An 18,221-nucleotide genomic window follows, 5' to 3' on the forward strand; every position below is an offset into this window, starting at 1 on the left:
AATATTTTCAAAGGGATTTTCTGTTTTCGTTGCTCCAGGCCTGACAATTGAACGCACACAAACTCAACATACGCACACAGAATACACCCTCAAACAGCAGAGAGAACAGAAGGCGAGTCTTGATCTGTCTAAAGAGAGCAGTCGAACATACAGAGGGGGCCTGAACGCCAGTTTTATTGGGGAATAGTAAGGCTTTGAAGATACTTCTTTGAGGAAGCTAGGGACAAAACAGGGTTAAAAAGGTGATGAGATAACGTAGATAGCCATCATAGACTGTATAATAAGTATGGCCCATAGCGTTCAGCGTGAGCTAGCTGAAGCTTGTTCATGCTAGCAATTTGGGCTGGGTTTTTGGAGCCAGCTCCTATATTTAGCATGCGGCAAAAATAAAAATAGTGCAAGGATAAAATTAAGACGTTGCACATTGAATTTGAGCCTTTGCTCAATAATGACTTAAAGAGGGGCAGAAGGGTTTCAGTGGAAAGTCAGCAGGAGCCAGGAACTTCCGGAGCCAGCCGCCATTTCCTTACAGCTTCAAGAAGAATTTCGCCACAACTCCATTCTTAGTTTTACAGTCTACGGTAGCTGTCCAACCACACAGCCCTACACCAAGTAATTACAAGCGTATTGAAAAAAGTGTCATGTGAACTGTAAGCTTTGAACTGAGGCTACACAATATATATTGCCAAATTACGGTTATCGCAGTACTATCCCAAGAAACCACAGTAAATTGCAAATTCACTGAGGTCTTTCTGCTGACTGAAATGTACGAAAACAAATTACATGAGCAAAAGTTCAGCTTTGGTCATGAATTGTAGCCTCAGTTTTTAAATTGGTAATCATTTTTGTTTAAATTCAATGGAACATACTAATACATATTTGAAATGGTTTAGTAAAATGCTGCAAAAACATGAATATCGCAATATACAATAGATTTAAAATACTATCGTGTAGCAACTAAAATTGATTTGCATTACAGTGTTGTGTAAGACAGTATACAGTATAGTGTTTTAAATATAGCAAAGGCAGAACATGTAAAAGAAAAAAAAAAAAAAGGTAAAAAACAAGGACACAAAAGACAAAAGTTATTTGGAAAGGGGAAGGTTCAAAGTGCAGTCAAGTCATTCAGGCCTCCCTCTTGCATCGACTGGTCTCTCTGTGCATAAGCTTCATCTACAACCTCTACATTAGGGTCGTATCTTGCCTATTGGTTAACTGCCCTGATAGCGAACACTGATTTGGAGATACTTCCTGGTCGGAAACAGGACGCCAACACGTAGTTCAGCAGTACTAACAAAAAAAAAAACACCAAAAAAAGGCAAGACGACTCGTAAAAGATTGGCGGTAAAAATGGAGGTTCAGTGGAAGATCTGAGATACAAAAAAATTCACAGAGATGCTACTATGAGCCAGCGGATTGGTCTGGGGTGGGGCGGGGGGGGGGGGGGGGGGTTTGGGGGAGCGCTCGCCGTACTTTGCATAGAGCCGGAGAGGACATTAGCAACGCATCCATTGTAATGTTTCAGCGACACAATTCTTTTCACACACCAACCAGGCAATAATGAAACCTTCACTCGACAGAGAGATTGAAGCAAAACCGCTCACTTGCTGCCTCTTGTTGGGTCTGGCTTCCTTCAAAGACCAAAAAAAAAAAAAAAGGTTGAAATACTTTAATCTTCCCATACCTTATAGAACAAGAAATGGTCAAACGCAAAACACAGTCCGCACGGAGGCGAGAGAGGAGAGTGCTATAAGTTCAGTCATTTGGCATTTCGTGAAGAAGATTCGGTCACGACTTCTGGATCTCCGGACGTGGGACAGTCTGCACTTTGTCCGAGCGTCCCAAAAAACAAACAAAAAAGGCATTCGCGAGGTGGGCTGAAAAATGGATTGCCAAGTCAACTTTGTAGTATGGAAATGTGGACTGAGACTAGAAAGATGCTGCCGTGCTAATATGAGATGATCACATGGTTATTTGCAGCCTGTCGAGTTCTTAACCAGAAATGTAACATCAACATGGGGCTGACTTGAGATTAACACTTAGAAATGTGCCCGACTTGCGTGAACATTTATACTTCCGGATGACGTAACGTGAATTGTTTTGATTTGTTTAAGTAGCCTCCGTTTTCTTCAGTCATAAGGAGCTTAGTAACCAGTTCATCTTCTCTCCTCTTCGAAAAAAAAAAGTGCCAGTCTTTTGTTGTTTTTGTTTATCCCCCCCACAACAACACGCCCACCGTCCACTGTTCAACTGTGCTGTCAGGTCCTTTGGGTTGATGATTGAGAAGTGCGTGATTGAGTTCCAATGGGGAGGGGGGAACTATATCGTACGGCCCCGGGAGGACAGACGGGACGGAATTTTCGGGGGAATCACAACGAGGGGTTCTCGTTTTTTTGGATAAAGACGAGCCGCCTCGCGATGGTTAAAGATGAGAGAAAGGTCTGAGCTGCTCCAACTGCACCTCTAGAGATATCCTCTCCTCAAGTAAGTCCTGGAAACGACACAGTGTGAAAGAGAGGAACACATTTAAAGAAGACGTGAATCTGCTGGGAGTTCCCTCTGTACCTTCAGCTGTTGTTGCAGTTCACTATTGAGCCGCGCCAAAACTGTATTCGTCTCCTTATTTCTTCTAATTGATGCTTGGATTGCCTTTTTGTCCTTTCCAATAGACCTGAAAGCACACACAAAAATGAATTTATATCACTTTTTAAACATTCTGGGGGTGTTTTTATGGAACAGAAGGCTACAGGGTCCTACCTGGGGATGGAGGGCTGCGTGGCTAACACCGCAGCTATGACGTTTGACTTCTGAGGACCGTGCTGCTCGTCCTCTGGTCTGAGCTCGTCTTCAGACTTTAACCTCCGACGCACCGGTTTAGGGGGAGGAGCAAAGGGACCGGTCGCACCTTTGGCCTGGAAAAAATAATATGCATCACACCAGGGAGATCTAGGGAAGTAATCCGTTATTATGCAGAAAATCTATGTAAATCTATGTAAAAGCCTTACAGAGTTCACAGTGGCTACGGTTCTCTCATCAGCAGGACCATCACTTTTGACCGTTCTCAATGGACCGGCGCCTTCTGACGTTTTATCCACCTGCAGACACGACAGCGCAAGCAATGCAATTTACAATATGCTTCAGAAAGACACCAAAAGTGCAAGACAATCTGCAGCTCAGGGGTAGAAATAGGCCTAGGCTTACAAGCTTTTCACCTCTGAGTCGGAAGCTTTAGTACTTTCTTCCCCTGGTTCCAAAAGAGCCAAGCAAATACGGTCTACTTCTGCCACGCAGGACAAAAAGTGGGAGTGCAAGTTGAAAGGGGCTGAAGGCGAAACACTCACCGGTCCGGGCTCGGCGTGCTTGTCCACCTCGGGTAAACTTGTCGGCTGTTCGGAGGCAGCGAAGGCCTGAAACTGGCTGAAGTCGGCGAAGTTGGGCTGCTGTGGGATCTGCTGAGGGGACGTGGAGAGGACAGCACCTCCGGGGTCTGCCTCTCCGCGGTGACCAGTGTGTGGGGCTGAAGACTGAAGAGAAGGCCGGTTACTTCTTTACTTAAAATGTACACTACTTGTGACACTCCTGGATGTCGCTAGGAGTCATACTACTACATACGAGGTGGTCATACCTGTGTGGGCAGGGGTCTTGGAGGCACGGCGGGAGGGAAAGCTATTGCATTGTTCTGCTGCGGCTGTCCCGGGGCCGAGGCAGCGGCGAAAGTGCGGTTCATGTCCAGGGAAGAGGAGCGCGAGTGAGAGGCGTGAGGCCGGGGCGGCGGAGGGGGAGGGGCCACAACCTTCAGGGCTTCAGGCGAGTTGCCAGATTGAGACCTGCACACAAGGATTTAAAGGTTTAAGGCTATGATTTGGTGGTTGGATTGATAGACTATAAACTTTTCCCAAATCTACTCTCTCCTCGTGTCTCCTAATATTTTAGTGATGGAAAAGTCCACCCACCTTTGTCTTGTGATTGGCTCCTGGTCTGACGTAAACGAATCAGAGCTGCTGTAACCATCACCTTTAACAAGAGGGAAAATGTCAAACTATCCTGGTATGTTAAAGCAGAGACCTTCAGAGCAATATTGTCTGAATTGCTTGGTGTCAAAACTTTTCAGGAAAGTCATTTTAACTCACCCACGGCGTTGGCAGCTACAAACTTCATAGAGGCAGTTAGCTTGGTTTCTTCGTTCAGTTCTGGAGGTTTGGCCAGCAGTGGACTGGTCGGATGGTTGTGATCTGAAGAGTCAGTTGATTTTTAAGTTAATAATATGTGATGAACTGAAAGAAGCCTAATTTCGACAAACGAGTATGCTAAAATGATCCACGTGTTATGTTTATTGTCAAGAGGCTCTCATTACTGAACCCTGACCCGCTCTTATCCCAGCTGCCGGCATTTTACTGTTAATTACATCCAGATATAATTACATAAAAACCCCACAGCGAGTAACAGGAAGCATCGCGCCTGACCTGCTCCTCATTTCCAGCATCTGAACTCCGTCACCACCCACACAAAATGAAACAATAACATTCTTACATGTTCAAGGCAAGGACAGTGCATGCGAGTGGTGCCAATAAGCAGCCTTTGTCTAAAGTCCAAAACAGACCCCTATTGCTGGTATCAAAGTATTCAGCAGCCCAGTGGTGTATCTGAGTAAGACACCAAGACAGCGACGGGTTTCAGAATGGACTTACCGCTGCCTGTTCGTTTCAACTCCATCTCCTGCATGTGGATCTTACTGGGGGTCATCCGGATTGGGACTGGGTGGACTATGGCTGTGTCCTGGTAAAAACAGATTTATCAAAGTAAGACCATCTTCATTGTAAGACCCAGTCATTTACAACTTGGAATACACTTTGACATACAGTATCTGTAACGTACATCGGCAAGTTTACAGCAAAAAACAAAACAATTTTATGGTAATTATCTTTAAAGTGGACATATCATGCATATGGGGCTTAAGAATAGACAAAAAACATTATTGCGGATGCCTCAGTATTGGTACTTTTGGTTTGAAATTAAATTATGTCTTGGTAAGATTTAAATAGTAAATGAAATACAAGCTAGAGCTGATGAAGACTTGGACTGGAGCTCCCCCTGCTGGCAGCTGTGGGAATAAGCTAATAAACTATCAGCTTTGATTTACGGCATGGTTTACAGCTTCAGCACGGTGTGATACATACACACTTCCAAATGGCTCAAAATAAATATAATACTGGATTATGGGCTTTAATAGTGAGGAGGACAGTTTAGGGTTTTAACTATGACGCTGTATCCAGGACGTATAGAACGAAGAACTGACACCGTAGGGTCTCAAATTTAACAGCTTTCCCCGAGAATTGCTCATAACATTGTGAAAACCTACTGTAGGCGCGTCTCTGACGAGGGAATGTTTTGGAACACCATGGTTTAAAGCTAAAAAAAATGTTTTGCATGATGTGTCCAATTTAAGACTTTGTTGAAAAGTTTGTCCTGGTTGGAATACATGCCATATGCCCTTTACATCCTTGCAAAGTTTGCATTTTAGCCATTTGTGTGTGACTTTCCTGACCATGTATGCGGACTACGACCAAAATAATATCAAATATAAATGTTTTATTGTGAATGGGGAGGTTCAAATTGATCTGCTGTTACTGCTGTGGCTAAATGTATATCAGAAATTAACCAGGTCTAAAGAGATCTAAGTAGGACTGAACTATGTCCAAACTGAGTGTAAACCAAGTCTAAAGAGACGCACGTCTACGATACTGAAAGTGCCATGCGCAGAGTAAATAGGAGAGGAGTGGTTCAGAGCTGGTTAATATATTTGCAGTCAGAGTGAAAACCATGCATGCTTTGTGATGGACTTACAGGGTCAGCTGGTGCAATGTTAGAGTCAAATTGGGTCAGAGTTTGTGAGCTGGAGGAGCGCTCGCTAAACGTCTCCCACTGCTGCAGGAGACACACAGACAGCGAGAGAAAACATGTCAGTCAGCCAGGGCGGTGACATTACACAATTACATCATCAGTACAAGCCGACACGTGGTGACATCATCATCAGCCGCCGAGTAATCGCAGCGGATACCACGGTCACTGCACAGTTAAAACAAATGCATGTGCAGTAAACATTCTCTTTTCCCTATAGTAGCAACAGGAGGATTTGCATAAATGATACAATCTGTGCAATGACTGATACTAAAATTTGGACAGTTTTGGGGCTCGCCGACAAACCAGTCATATTACAGTGAAATAGAAAAGCTGAATTATGAAGTTAAAAATGAAGATGGGCGGATATTGAGAGAAGTCCAGCCATTGATTAGGACAAATGGATTGCAATCACAGCAAAAAAAGGCAAGGCAGAGGAATTGTTGAGATGCTCTGTGGGTCTGAACCTCATTGCTCTGGTTCATCTCGGGCCAGGCCTGGTTGAGCGAAGGCATCGATGGGGACTTGCTGGGGGTCACCTCCACTGGAGAGGCGGAGTATCCGACATCTGCAGTTGCCTCTGGGACCTCTGTGAACAAGATTACAGGTTGTGGTTACAGAAAGGAATAAATGAAGGGATCAAAATGAGTAGGTATAATTGGAAATCTCAGGTTGGTGTTCATCCCCCATGATACAGAAAGGTACAGCCTCTACTATATGCATCCAACACCACTCAATATATTTATTCAGGCTTTGAACTGGCAAAACGAATACTGAAAAAATATCTGCCAACAAGAATGGTACGTCAGCTGAAATCTTACTTAAACGTCACCCCGCAGTGCAACTAAACTTGCTGGTTTTGCTGGTGCAGTGGGGCATGTCGGGGACAGAGGTTTTTCTTGCTTTTACCTGCTGAGTCATCCAGGTCGATCAGCTTTGGCATCAAGCTCTCGGGAAGCTTTTCTGGGAGGTCGTATCCGTTCTTTCTGGCCACGACGAGGTGGAAGGCCGCGCAGAACTCATCCAAGGTCAGCGCTCCGTCTTTATCAAAGTCTGACAGCTCCCTGGAAACACGCACCGGAGATACTATGAAGCTACAGGCAGCTCATTCAAAATGTATAAGCGGCCATTTAATTTCACTTTACTGTTCCTATTGAAACTTGAGTACTTCTCTCGGATGCGATATAAAAGGGTCAAGTAGCGGGGTATATCAGACTGACGGCTGAAGTAATTGTGTCAAAAACAGGTATTGAAGAGAGAGAGAGAGAAAAACATCTTAAATATCAAGTTTTGAACCGTGTTGGGTCCAGGGACGGCACTTAAGAATAATTGTTGAGCTCAGCCCAGGAATCAGAGCTACCCACTCAATGCTATGTCTTTAAAAGAAAACTACTCCTGCTGCGTTTCGCCCTTTACTAAGCCATGACTCACCAAATGTGTGACAACTCTAAAATGGGTAGTTTAGATTTGGTGAAAAACTCTTTCGCGGCCGAACCTAAGCACAGAAAGACAAAAATAACATTTAAATCAACATTAACGCTTCATTGTGCTTCGCAGAAAAAAAACAAATGTGTATTTAGTAACCTGGTATGAATCCCGTGAGGTCCGGCTGAATGCTTTTGAACTGGTTGATATAATACTGTCTCTGCTCCTCTGTGATCTTCCAGGGATCGTCGTAGGCGCTCGACTGCCGCTGGATTTCATTGGTCGTTGCTGCTGAGGCCACGGTGCGTATCGTTGTGCTTTCCTGAAGCACAAACATGAGGGAGAAATGTCAATGAAAAGATTCTGGATAAAATATATATCGATGAAGTAACGTGTGCTTTAAATGCAGAGATATAATGTGATCTGAGTCTAACGAAAGAACAAACTAAAATAAACAATCCTAACAGATGGATAACGCTTTCAAATGATGTGCTAAATATATCAAAATGTGTGATTCCATTTGGGTTACAATCAAGACCATTCTGTGCATCATGTGACTGGCAGCTGTTGGGCATCTCAGACTGTTGCATAACCGCTGGTCCCCTGTGTTTTGGAAATTTGACACTATGAAACCAGAGAGACGGCCTCTGCCAGACACCCAATTCAAAATAACAATGATATTTATTGTACTGTGACCTGAGCTCAAATTATTTTAATGGTGACAATGTACTGGAGTCTGGTCTTGTTTACTCCCGTTTAGCATTAGGAGGAGGACGGTGCATATTGTTATGGCCGTACCTGGACTGATGAGGGGTGTATGGCCGGGATAGTGCTGGAGGGGGGCGTGTCTGCGGTAAAACTGACCCAGCTCTCCTGACTCGGAAGTGGGGGGGAGTGGGACGACCACATGCCATCTCCAGGGACGGGCCCTGTGACTGCCACTGGAACACAGTTACAGAGGGGATTCCGTTACGATGTGGAACGGGCGGAGAGAAGACGCCAGTTCAAATAGTTCCCATTACCCGGCTGTGGCTCTCGGAACTGTGTCCACACGGCTCCGGCTGCCAGCACCGACTGCTGTCTGTCCACGTTGCCTCCGCTGTGCTGCCGCTTGTGTTTCCTCCAGGACAGAGGGGAGGTGGGGGGGGACTGGTGAGGGGACACCACTGGGGATGTGGCTTCTGGCTAAAAATATACACAAAACAGAAGAACTGTCATATTACGCTGCTTTATCATTCCAAGCACCCAGGACCAACAGACACATAAAACAAACCAGGAAAAGTACGAGTGAAAAGATCAAATATAATATAGTGAAAATGCATTATTTAGCTTTACTTAAACAGACTCCACATTCTTACATCTTTATTTATTGTGCATTTTAGTCGAGTTGACAGAATGCAAAAAAAAGAAATGTCCATCAATGAAAAAAGCATCAAAATCGAGACATAGGTTTATAAATAAAAGGTTTTAAAAGGCACTATTATTACCAGAGCATATTTTTAGTAACTGTCGCATCCCAGTGCTCTTAAGAGAATGACGATAATCGCTTATGACTTGGCTTATCAAAACTAATTAAAACAATGTCATCTTAGCTCATTTGAAACCTATTTTTATCCGTACTTCTCACGCATGTTTCTAAATATACCTGCGTGTCTACGGGGGGGCCGTGCGGCTGGATGACTTCGTGTACGGGTAGTGAGGTGGAGGTGGGCGGTCCTTTCTTGTTTTGGACCCCCCTGCCTGGAGGTCGGGGTATTACAGACGTGGCGGAGGCGGGGTACAGGCCCTGGTTGTCGCTGTCCTGGTACAGAGCGGCGTGTCTCGCCTCGGCCTCGTTCTTACCGACGACGAACCGGGGCAGTGGGAGGTCCTTCACTGTAAACACAGGAGAGGATACACAAAACAGACTTGAAATAATAGAAGGAGACAACAAAGCAAAGACATGATTGAGCAAAAACGTTGGAGCTTTGAGTCAGATTCGTAAGCTAGTTTAAGTGTCTAAGAACTACAGAAATATAATAGTATACAGTCAAAAGCCAGTTCTGTTGGCTCACCTGAACTAAATGAGTCCACCTGACCCACAGTACAAACAGTACTTGGAAAAAGTATTATCTGAAGCCTCATGTGTGAACTGAAAGCTGGACTTGTTCCCAACACACCTTTTACTTCTTAAAAACATGAATTACTTTTGGCATGTAAATACTATGATTAAAAAGTCTTACATTTTTTAAACAAACACTTGGAAAGTTGAGACCGGAGTTGTTTTTAACGTCTTTGCTGTTGCTACTATGACACTAAACAAACAGAGTGACGACACGTTCACTAGCCGTGCATTGCAAGAGGAACTAACAACCCTGAGTGTTTCCCTGTAACACTTTATTATGAAATTGTTCTGTGACTGAAGTTTTGCCCTGGCCACCTTTGCAAGTGATTACAAACAAACAATGCTTAGCATATGACAGTTATGTCTTTAGGCTTTACGCAGTATTTACTTAACAACAGACGCACAAGGATACAAGGGCCTGGCTGCTGCTTTTGGGGAACTGAAACCAACTGTAACTCACAGAACTCACGAGTCAAACAACAGTGTATCAAACTATCCAGAGAATGTATATTGTTTTCATCATTGCAAGATAAAACAAGGGCCGACACATTGCCATTCAAAGCGCTGCAGTTCGTGATGTAAGCAAAAACAGATACATGAGCGTTATAGTGGCTCTGCATAGTGAGCAGTCACGATAAAAGAGCAGCACTGACCCGAGTTAAGGCTCTCCACCCTGAGGGGGAGGCCGGACTGTGCGATGGCGATCAGCTTCAGAGCGATGTAGAACTGGCTTCGGCCGAAGTGCCCCAGCCGCGTGGCTCCGCACAGCTCAGTGATCTGCACACAAGAAAGAGGACCAAGAGAGTTATTTATACAACACACTGAAAAGGAAAAAATATATACCCTGTATACCGGTTTATATTGTCAATAGGGATGAAAAATGTAAAAGCAGAGTCAGTAATATTTGTTTCCGGTTCAACTGTAATTTAATCCATTACAGGGCAGCACAATTATGAAAAAATAGTGAATTGGGATGGTGTTCAGAAGTTTTAGAGGGTTTAGAAGTAAAATAAAACCTTAATAAAGACCGGGCATCTTGTTCTTTGAAAAGGATATTGTATGAACTGCAGTTTTGTTAGTTACGTTCCTTACTGTCAATTCACAAAGATATTGAAATTCCACTAAAACCACGATCCAAATTGGATTGGATTTCCATTCATTGCACAACCCAACCCTCACTTGAACTTCTTATTTGCTACTAGACTTACATATATTATCTACAGTCCTAAAGCGTTTTTCCTTTAAATACTGATTTGTTGTTGTCCAAATAACAAGCCTTTCTTGCCTAAAAGCTGAACTGCGCAGGAAGAAGAGATTACACAGAACAATCTCACTGAGGCTTTATTAACTGCACTGAAGCCATGTCTTTTATATAATAAGTGTCAAATGAAGTAGGAGTCCAGCTGCACTGGGGGAGCAACTACAGCCTGCTCCAGCTGACTGGGCTCTGACTAAGCGTATAGCGTGGGTCACACAGTAGAGCCTGTCTCAACATGACACAGTAACAGTACGAGTTAGGAAATCACTGTGCCTTTGCCAGAATAGGCCTTTATTACACTCCCTTCGTATAAAGCGTGGCTGCCTTGTTGACCTTGAAAGGGATGCTGACTCACAAACTGCAAATATTAGCCTGCTGAGAGATGTGGAGTCACCAGAATGGGCTGCTGTGCACAAGTGGTTATTATTACTTTACGCAGAACAATTGATTAAAGTTGAAGTATTTTATTTTCTAGTGCCACACTGGAACTGCCTTATGTTACCCCTTCGACCATTAGATTAAGAAGTTTTCAAAAGGAGCACTAGTAATGTTTATTCTATCATTTTATCCTCGGTCAGAATTAGTCCAGGAAGAAGGCAGCAGATGTTGTTAGTGCGAGAGAGAAAAAGCTGATGGGGCATGTTTTCAGTTCAAAGTTTGCAAGTACTTCCCTGGCACTTAAACATGATTAGGCCATGCGCCATTATCCCACTAAATCTGCGGTATAATCACAGAGCTGAACTGGAACAGCCGCTATGGTACTTTAAAGCCACACTGCGGAACATTCCAGACTCTGCTTTGGGTGGCTTGAGTCTGGTAAAAACACGGGTCAAGCTTCACTCGTATGCACAACAGTTTGAAGTCCCCACTGCGGGAAGTAGTAGTGAAGGAGGATACTGCTGATGATGTGCGTACCGTTACTCAATACTCAGCAAGCACGTTCTTGGCTCTCGGAGAGGTGCCCGTACTCTAAAGGAGGTATTTCGAGTGTTGATGTGTGTCGACCCACAACAATCCCTGAGTACCTGAAACCTGTTTTGTCACGTCACTAGAGCAGGTAAATAGTGGTAGCTTGATTAACGCTTATTATGTTGACAATGTATTTTCTTTTTTTTTTGTGGATCATCAAAGGAGGAGGACCTATTGTACTGAATCTGTTTGGTGATGTTCCGCTCCAGGCAAAGTTACAAGTCAGGTCAGAGGAGAGGCGAGCCCACTCACTGTAAAGGTGCATGTTTATAGCACATTTCCCTCAAACACAAAACACAATCAAATTAAAGCTTTAATTCTACTTATTAACTGGGCGAAGTGTTACTCTGTATGGCTTAAAGGAACAGGCCACCGTTTTTCCACACTGAGATATGTTCTTACCTGAGCTTAGACGAGTTGATTCATACTTGTCTGGTCTTTGTGCGTGCCCTCAATCATGCAAAACGACCAAATATGTTGCTAGCATTTGGCCTCTCCCAATGTATTCCTATAGCTCCAAACGGGGGTGAAGTTGGAAGTGACCAAGCTCTTCCACGGGCACGCACAAACACCAGACAGGTACGTATCAACTCGTCTAAGCTCAGGGAAGAACACATCACAGTATGGAAGAACTGTGTGCCCTCAGTCATGCAAAACGACCAGAGATGTTGTTAGCATTTGGCCTCTCCCAATGTATTCTTATAGCTCCAAACGGGGGTGAAGTTGGAAGCGACCAAGCTCTTCCACGGGCACGCACAAAAACCAGACAGGCACGTATCAACTCGTCTAAGCTCAGGGAAGAACATATCACAGTATGGAAAAATGGTGGCCTGTTCCTTTAACTTTCCTCTCATTTCAAATACACGGGCCTGTTGCTAAAAAATGTTCAAAGATACAAACAAATATTCACAATTCTAGGTCCTAAAAGCTGCACTTTTCTATCGCAGCAATCCGCATTTTAAAAGCAATACTCCCAACACCACGGGCAATGTGCCACATTTAATCCGGTACATGATATGTGTTTAGATCATTGAGTTACTTTCCTGTCAAGCTAATCCAGAAGAGGTGTGTCTGTTGCTGCGCAGTAATGCTAATCATCAAAGCTAACCCCCGTAGCTGTACTGTGTTGACAGCTCCGCTCCGACAACCAAACAACTTCAACAAACGTCACCAAACGCCGCGTTTAGGGCACGGCTCAAAAGTCTTAAAGCAATAGTTTCTGAACAAACGGGTGTTGATTGACAGTTTACCTGCAGGACAACTTCACTGGGGAGCTGGGCCGCCCGAAAAAGGTCAAGAACTCTCCCGTTTGAAGCCACTTTTTTGGTGTTGTCTGTGTCGCAGTAGACGAACAGATCCGAGTAATATTTCTGCTCAACGTCGCTCAAGGTTAAGCTTTCCATCGTAGTACCGGACGAGCTCCCGAAGCGGCGTATATCCCTGATGATTAGCCCGTAGCCAGCGGCTGGGGTAGGATCCAAAAATGGGCGAGACTTCCCAACTTAGCTAGCCTTGAGTTGAGCTAAGGTTAGCGGTGGATAAAAATGTTGACTTGTTGACTTGCTGTCTTCTGGCGCCACTGTGTCCGTTTATAAATACAACAGTTCACCACATGGGCATGCAAATAAGGGATGCCCGCGTGTGGTTATTTACTTGTTAACTTGTTGGCTGGATGGAGGCTAATGGAACAGCAGCAAGCTAAAGCTACCTTGAATCAAAGTCAGCTGCACTAATGATGTGCTAACTGGGGGTCGGAAAGTGCGTCCGCTCCCTCACTGCGGATGTCTGCGCCGATGGATGAAGGAAAAGCACTTGCGAGCCCCTGATCCCACTGTAGGATGGTCTCTCTGCGATTCGATATAAACAAATTCCCCCGCGGGGCCGCTGGAAGTAAAGTTTCAGGGTCTTTGGTCGCTTCCTACAGTGATCACAGCCGCCATTCCTACAACCGAGAGTAAAGACTCGCAATGGAACAGGAGCATTTCCGGTCTGACTCTTCAGAGTAAAATAAAAAAAATAAAAATAATATTAAATTAAAAGTCGGTTATTGTGACAGCTCTTCTTTCTCAATACGGTCCCCGGTTCCTGGAGTCTTTTCGTCCTCATGGCCTGTTTAGTACGGGCCATATTGTCCATGTTATGGTCCATTTGATCAAATGTGGCACATACAATTTACAATTTGTTTGGCTGCAACAAAGAAAAAGATAAAACCATGTGCTCATTTAATTACACAAATGTTGTTGTGAGGGTGATACAAATGTGACATAAAGACGCCGTATAACTGTATTTACGTTACATCATCATTACTGTCAAGAGACACCACTTGTAAATGTTTTCTTTTTTGTCATCTCAGTAACACTGGCACAAAGTTTGGCATTCTCTGTCTCCAGAATTCATGGCTTATGGACCATAAACATACATAAGAACAAAGATTTTGTATTTTGAGGTTTATTTTGAAAACAGCGAATCTCCTACAGGCTCAAGCTGTCATCAACAATTTCACAGCCCTAGAAAAACAAACATTGTTTCTTAACAAAATATTTACCCAGATGATTCATTTTACAGGATGTGCGTTTTGTTTTGAAGTCACTTTTATTTATATCCGGTACATTTATTGATTGTTGGTAACTTTACAACATGAAGTATCAGCTCTCTGGGCTCCGCCAATAATATCCGATCAGCGCTTTCAGGAAACCGGATGAGTAATTTCAAAATAAAAGCTTATTTTGGTTTTGAGTAGGATGTAGTAGTTGGATGATTTAGATTATACTTTATTTTCAGGCTTTGCTTATCATTTTATAACAACCTGCATAAACACCAAAATAATGTCTATGTTTATAACTATTGGCCATCTCACAGTTGTAGTTAGTTGTTGTTAGTGGGCCTACCCATATTTTATAATGTAATTTTAAAAAGAAAGAAAAGGGGGGGAAACACTGAAAAGAGTCTTGACTTAAGGTTACAGCACGTAACAGGTTTGCATTTAGCATCCTGCTCCTCTGCTTAACAAAACTGTTTTTCATGTAGTCCTGAGACACCTGAGAAAAAAAAGGTTACAAAATGGGCTTTTGCAATGTGCAAACCATAGACATATGTCCTTATATGGGCCAGAGTCTCCAAAAGCGTGTCACATGGAGTCAGATGAGCTTTAATGTTGCGTTCAGATCTTTTGGAAATACGAAACCATTTGAAAAGTTTGAATTCGTGGTAATACAATGCATTCATTTTGCTTTACAATGACATTAAACATAGAAGAGTTTCCATATAGATCTTGGTCGTATATATGGCAACGCTAAATCTATATCTCAAAAGTGGTCTGCACACTCCCAATTTACAGCACATTTTATTAATTAGATCTATGATTTGAACACAAGTATTCGTTTTTCCGAGGGACTTTGAACACACAGCCTCATTCGCCGGTTTGCTTCAGCTGCTGCACCATCAACTCTTTTTCTCTCCACAAGAACCTCAAATATAGCACGTATGTTTAACAGGTGTAATCGAGAGTATTTGCTGTTTAACGAGACATTGATATAACCTCATATTGATGCTTTTCGGGCCATTTCATGTGGGTGAACAACTCACGGGCGCTGCAGCAGATCAATTGTTTCACATGAGAAGCTAGCATTACTGTTTTATGCTTATTGTGCATGGATTTGTTTTTGGAGTTAAACCCGTAAGATAGTACAGTAGATAGATCATATAAGGTTCCAGTTAGTAGGCTTTGTATATGTGTAAAGTTGGAACAGAATAGGCTAAACGCTAGCGGGGAGTGTCTATTTCCGCGTTGATTGTAATGAGGTGCGTGTTGGAGCTTGTAATGTACCGAGAAGCTGCACCGAGAAGCCCACAGGAGCTGACTTTTATGGCTTTACGGAAACTTCAATATTAGATTTAAAAAAAAAAAAGAAGTAATTTAAAGGTTGTGGTATTTTGTAACTTTTTATTTTAATTGTTTTAATTTCAGAAAATAGCCTCTACAGTTACTGTTCTCCAACGTATCACTAGTTGTAAAAGATTACAGCAACATTAATTTGTTGTCCACAAAAACAAAAAAACAAAAAAACACACACAAATCAGAAGTGGCTACACATCTATAGAATATCCTGAAGATGCATGGATATGATGGTAACCATTTTCATTTCTTTTCAGTATTTCCAGGAACAATGAATATAGACCATGAAGTAAAATTGCTGGTGGAGGAAATCCAGAGACTTGGTGAAACGAGTGAGTAAACGTTCTTAAACACTATTCTACTGCTTGAAATACTTTGCAGTCTGGATCTGATACTTCCCTGTGTCAAATGGCATGAAACCTTACAGAACAGCCTCATGGGTCTCAATTTAATGCTAAAGTCTTGAGGTTTGGTGCAAATTTGGATCCATTGTCTTTGTTTCAGCAGTCTTCAAAGCTTATTTTCAATATGAAATTGTATAATGGTGCAGCACATTTTCTGTACGTTTCTGTATTTCTGCATTGTCCTTTGGTGAACCGCAATACTTGCTTTTCTGTTTTCAGATGCCAGTGGTCAGATGACCGTGAAATTTGGTGTTTTGTTCAGTGATGACAGATGTGCTAATATCTTCGAAGCCCTCGTGGGCACCCTCAAAGCGGCCAAGAAGAGAAAAGTGGTGAATTACGACAGTGAAATGCTTCTTCAGGGAGTTCATGACAATGTGGAAATTGTCCTGCTGCAAGCGTAACAGCCATTATGGAACATAAAACCATTAGCACCTGACAGAGTTTCATCTAACCCCTTTTAAACCATTGTGTGATAAAACAAACATGATTTGCAATGTCAAAGGAAAAACCCAAATTCGTGATAAGCATGTAATTTTTCTCTAGATTTAATCAATATGTTAATAGATCACCAAATCGTTTTTGTCTTCTGCCCGTTTCTACTTCTGTACACTTTTTTCATTCTAAATAGAACCTTCAGCATTCCTCACTGAGTGGCAAATCAAAGAATAACAGTGCAGAGTTGCCGCTCATTTTGCTCTGCTGTTGTGCTGTTGCTGTGATGGAATGCTGTTGCACGCATAACCTACACAACAATGAATGTACTTTGTAACATCCTTTTACACTGGGGACCATCACAGCAAACCGCTTTTTATTTTAAATATAAAATTGTATGGGATAAAAATGTAATTTCTAAGAAAAGTGAAGATGTACATTGCAAAAATACGTCCGCAAGAAGCACAATCACTGACAGTGCCTCCAATACCTGCTGTATGCTCATAACGTTCATTATCAGTGAGATAACCGCATTAATAGTGTGTATCCAACATGTACAGAAACTCACTTTGCCTTTCACAGGGATTTTTTTTTCCTACCTCCCGTCTTTCTATGAGGATGAATTTGCCTTTTTGTTCCAAAATCAAGTTAGCCTAATTCATTTGTACTGTTGTGATGCTGTACTCGTACTTGTATTATTTGTAGTAGTAGTTGTAGTAATGTAGTATTCATTAATCAGTAGCCTAGTTGTGTACACTTGATTCTGCAAAGCATTTTAAGCCAATGGTGATAGATTAGTGTGACCCCAAACCCTCCCTCCCCGTTCATTACAGGGTGCTAATTAAATCTCTCAGGACCAAAAACATGACCAAATATGTTGATGCGTTTAGAACAAACCTATAAACCTGTAGTGCCAAGTATACCTATGGTTTTTATCAATTCCGCAAGACCTGGGATTGCCTAAAAGTTATAAAAGGCTTAATGCATATTCAATTTTTTTTGGCCTGTATTTTTCCATTTCTTTTGTTTGCAAATAAGTGAAAAGCCAATACTTAAATTACTGAAACACAAAGTCAAACTGTTGTGTGCTTTGGCCCCTTGTGGATTATATCATGACTACTATAACACTGGTGTAGGTTTTTATATAAGGTTGTTTATTGTCCAAATACAAAGATCTGGGAATCGTGACCAAGGAATAATGTCTTTGCTGCTTTTAGTTAATAAGTCGGGGACCTCAAAAACCTCAATGTTTCATCTTGAATCTGTTCATGTGCATCATTTTACTGTTTACTTGTTGGCAATAACAGAGCTGATGATTGTACTAACTACAAGGAATAAAACATCTTGTCTGGGTTAAATTGTGTGTTAAAATATTATGTATATATTCGTTTGAAGTCCCACTCAATTTTTTTTGCACAATTTCGGTATGTGCTTTATTACTATTATTATTATTATTATTATTATTATTATTACTATTACTATTATTATCGGTATTATTACTATTAATATAATTATTACTATTACTACTACTATTATTATTATTATTACTATTACTATTATTATCGGTATTATTACTATTATTATAATTATTACTATTACTACTACTATTATTATTATTATTACTATTATTATCGGTATTATTACTATTATTATAATTATTACTATTATTACTACTACTATTATTATTATTACTATTACTGTTATTATCGGTAATATTACTATTATTATAATTATTACTATTACTACTACTATTATTATTATTATTATTACTATTATTATCGGTATTATTACTATTATTATAATTATTACTATTACTACTACTATTATTATTAT

At 41.9% G+C, this 18,221-nt stretch overlaps 2 protein-coding genes across 3 annotated transcripts; one reads left to right on the forward strand and one right to left on the reverse strand.

Annotated features, from left to right (window-relative positions):
* Positions 1–777: 777 nt before the first annotated feature.
* Positions 778–13,610, reverse strand: reps1 (RALBP1 associated Eps domain containing 1). Of its 2 annotated transcripts, none has more exons than XM_079571751.1 (19): positions 12,905–13,610; positions 10,081–10,204; positions 8,969–9,198; positions 8,346–8,508; positions 8,188–8,264; positions 7,483–7,645; positions 7,330–7,393; positions 6,808–6,962; positions 6,366–6,487; positions 5,845–5,925; positions 4,689–4,776; positions 4,131–4,232; positions 3,954–4,014; positions 3,626–3,827; positions 3,342–3,524; positions 3,006–3,095; positions 2,758–2,912; positions 2,566–2,671; positions 778–2,491 (listed from the first exon to the last, which is right to left on the reverse strand). In XM_079571751.1, the coding sequence occupies exons 1-19, from the start codon at positions 13,055–13,057 to the stop codon at positions 2,423–2,425; spliced, it is 2,388 nt and encodes a 795-aa protein (XP_079427877.1). In that variant the 5' UTR covers positions 13,058–13,610; the 3' UTR covers positions 778–2,422. The 2 variants fall into 2 exon arrangements, with proteins under 2 accessions (XP_079427877.1, XP_079427876.1); XM_079571750.1 differs by having other exon boundaries at positions 8,122–8,264.
* Positions 13,611–15,035: 1,425 nt separating this feature from the next.
* abracl (ABRA C-terminal like) lies at positions 15,036–17,734 on the forward strand. The gene is made up of 3 exons (XM_079572308.1): positions 15,036–15,135; positions 15,816–15,881; positions 16,173–17,734. The coding sequence occupies exons 2-3, from the start codon at positions 15,821–15,823 to the stop codon at positions 16,355–16,357; spliced, it is 246 nt and encodes an 81-aa protein (XP_079428434.1). The 5' UTR covers positions 15,036–15,135; positions 15,816–15,820; the 3' UTR covers positions 16,358–17,734.
* The last annotated feature ends 487 nt before the right edge of the window (positions 17,735–18,221 follow it).

Source organism: Gobius niger (assembly GCF_951799975.1).
Source record: "Gobius niger genome assembly, chromosome: 15".
NCBI lineage: Eukaryota > Metazoa > Chordata > Actinopteri > Gobiiformes > Gobiidae > Gobius > Gobius niger.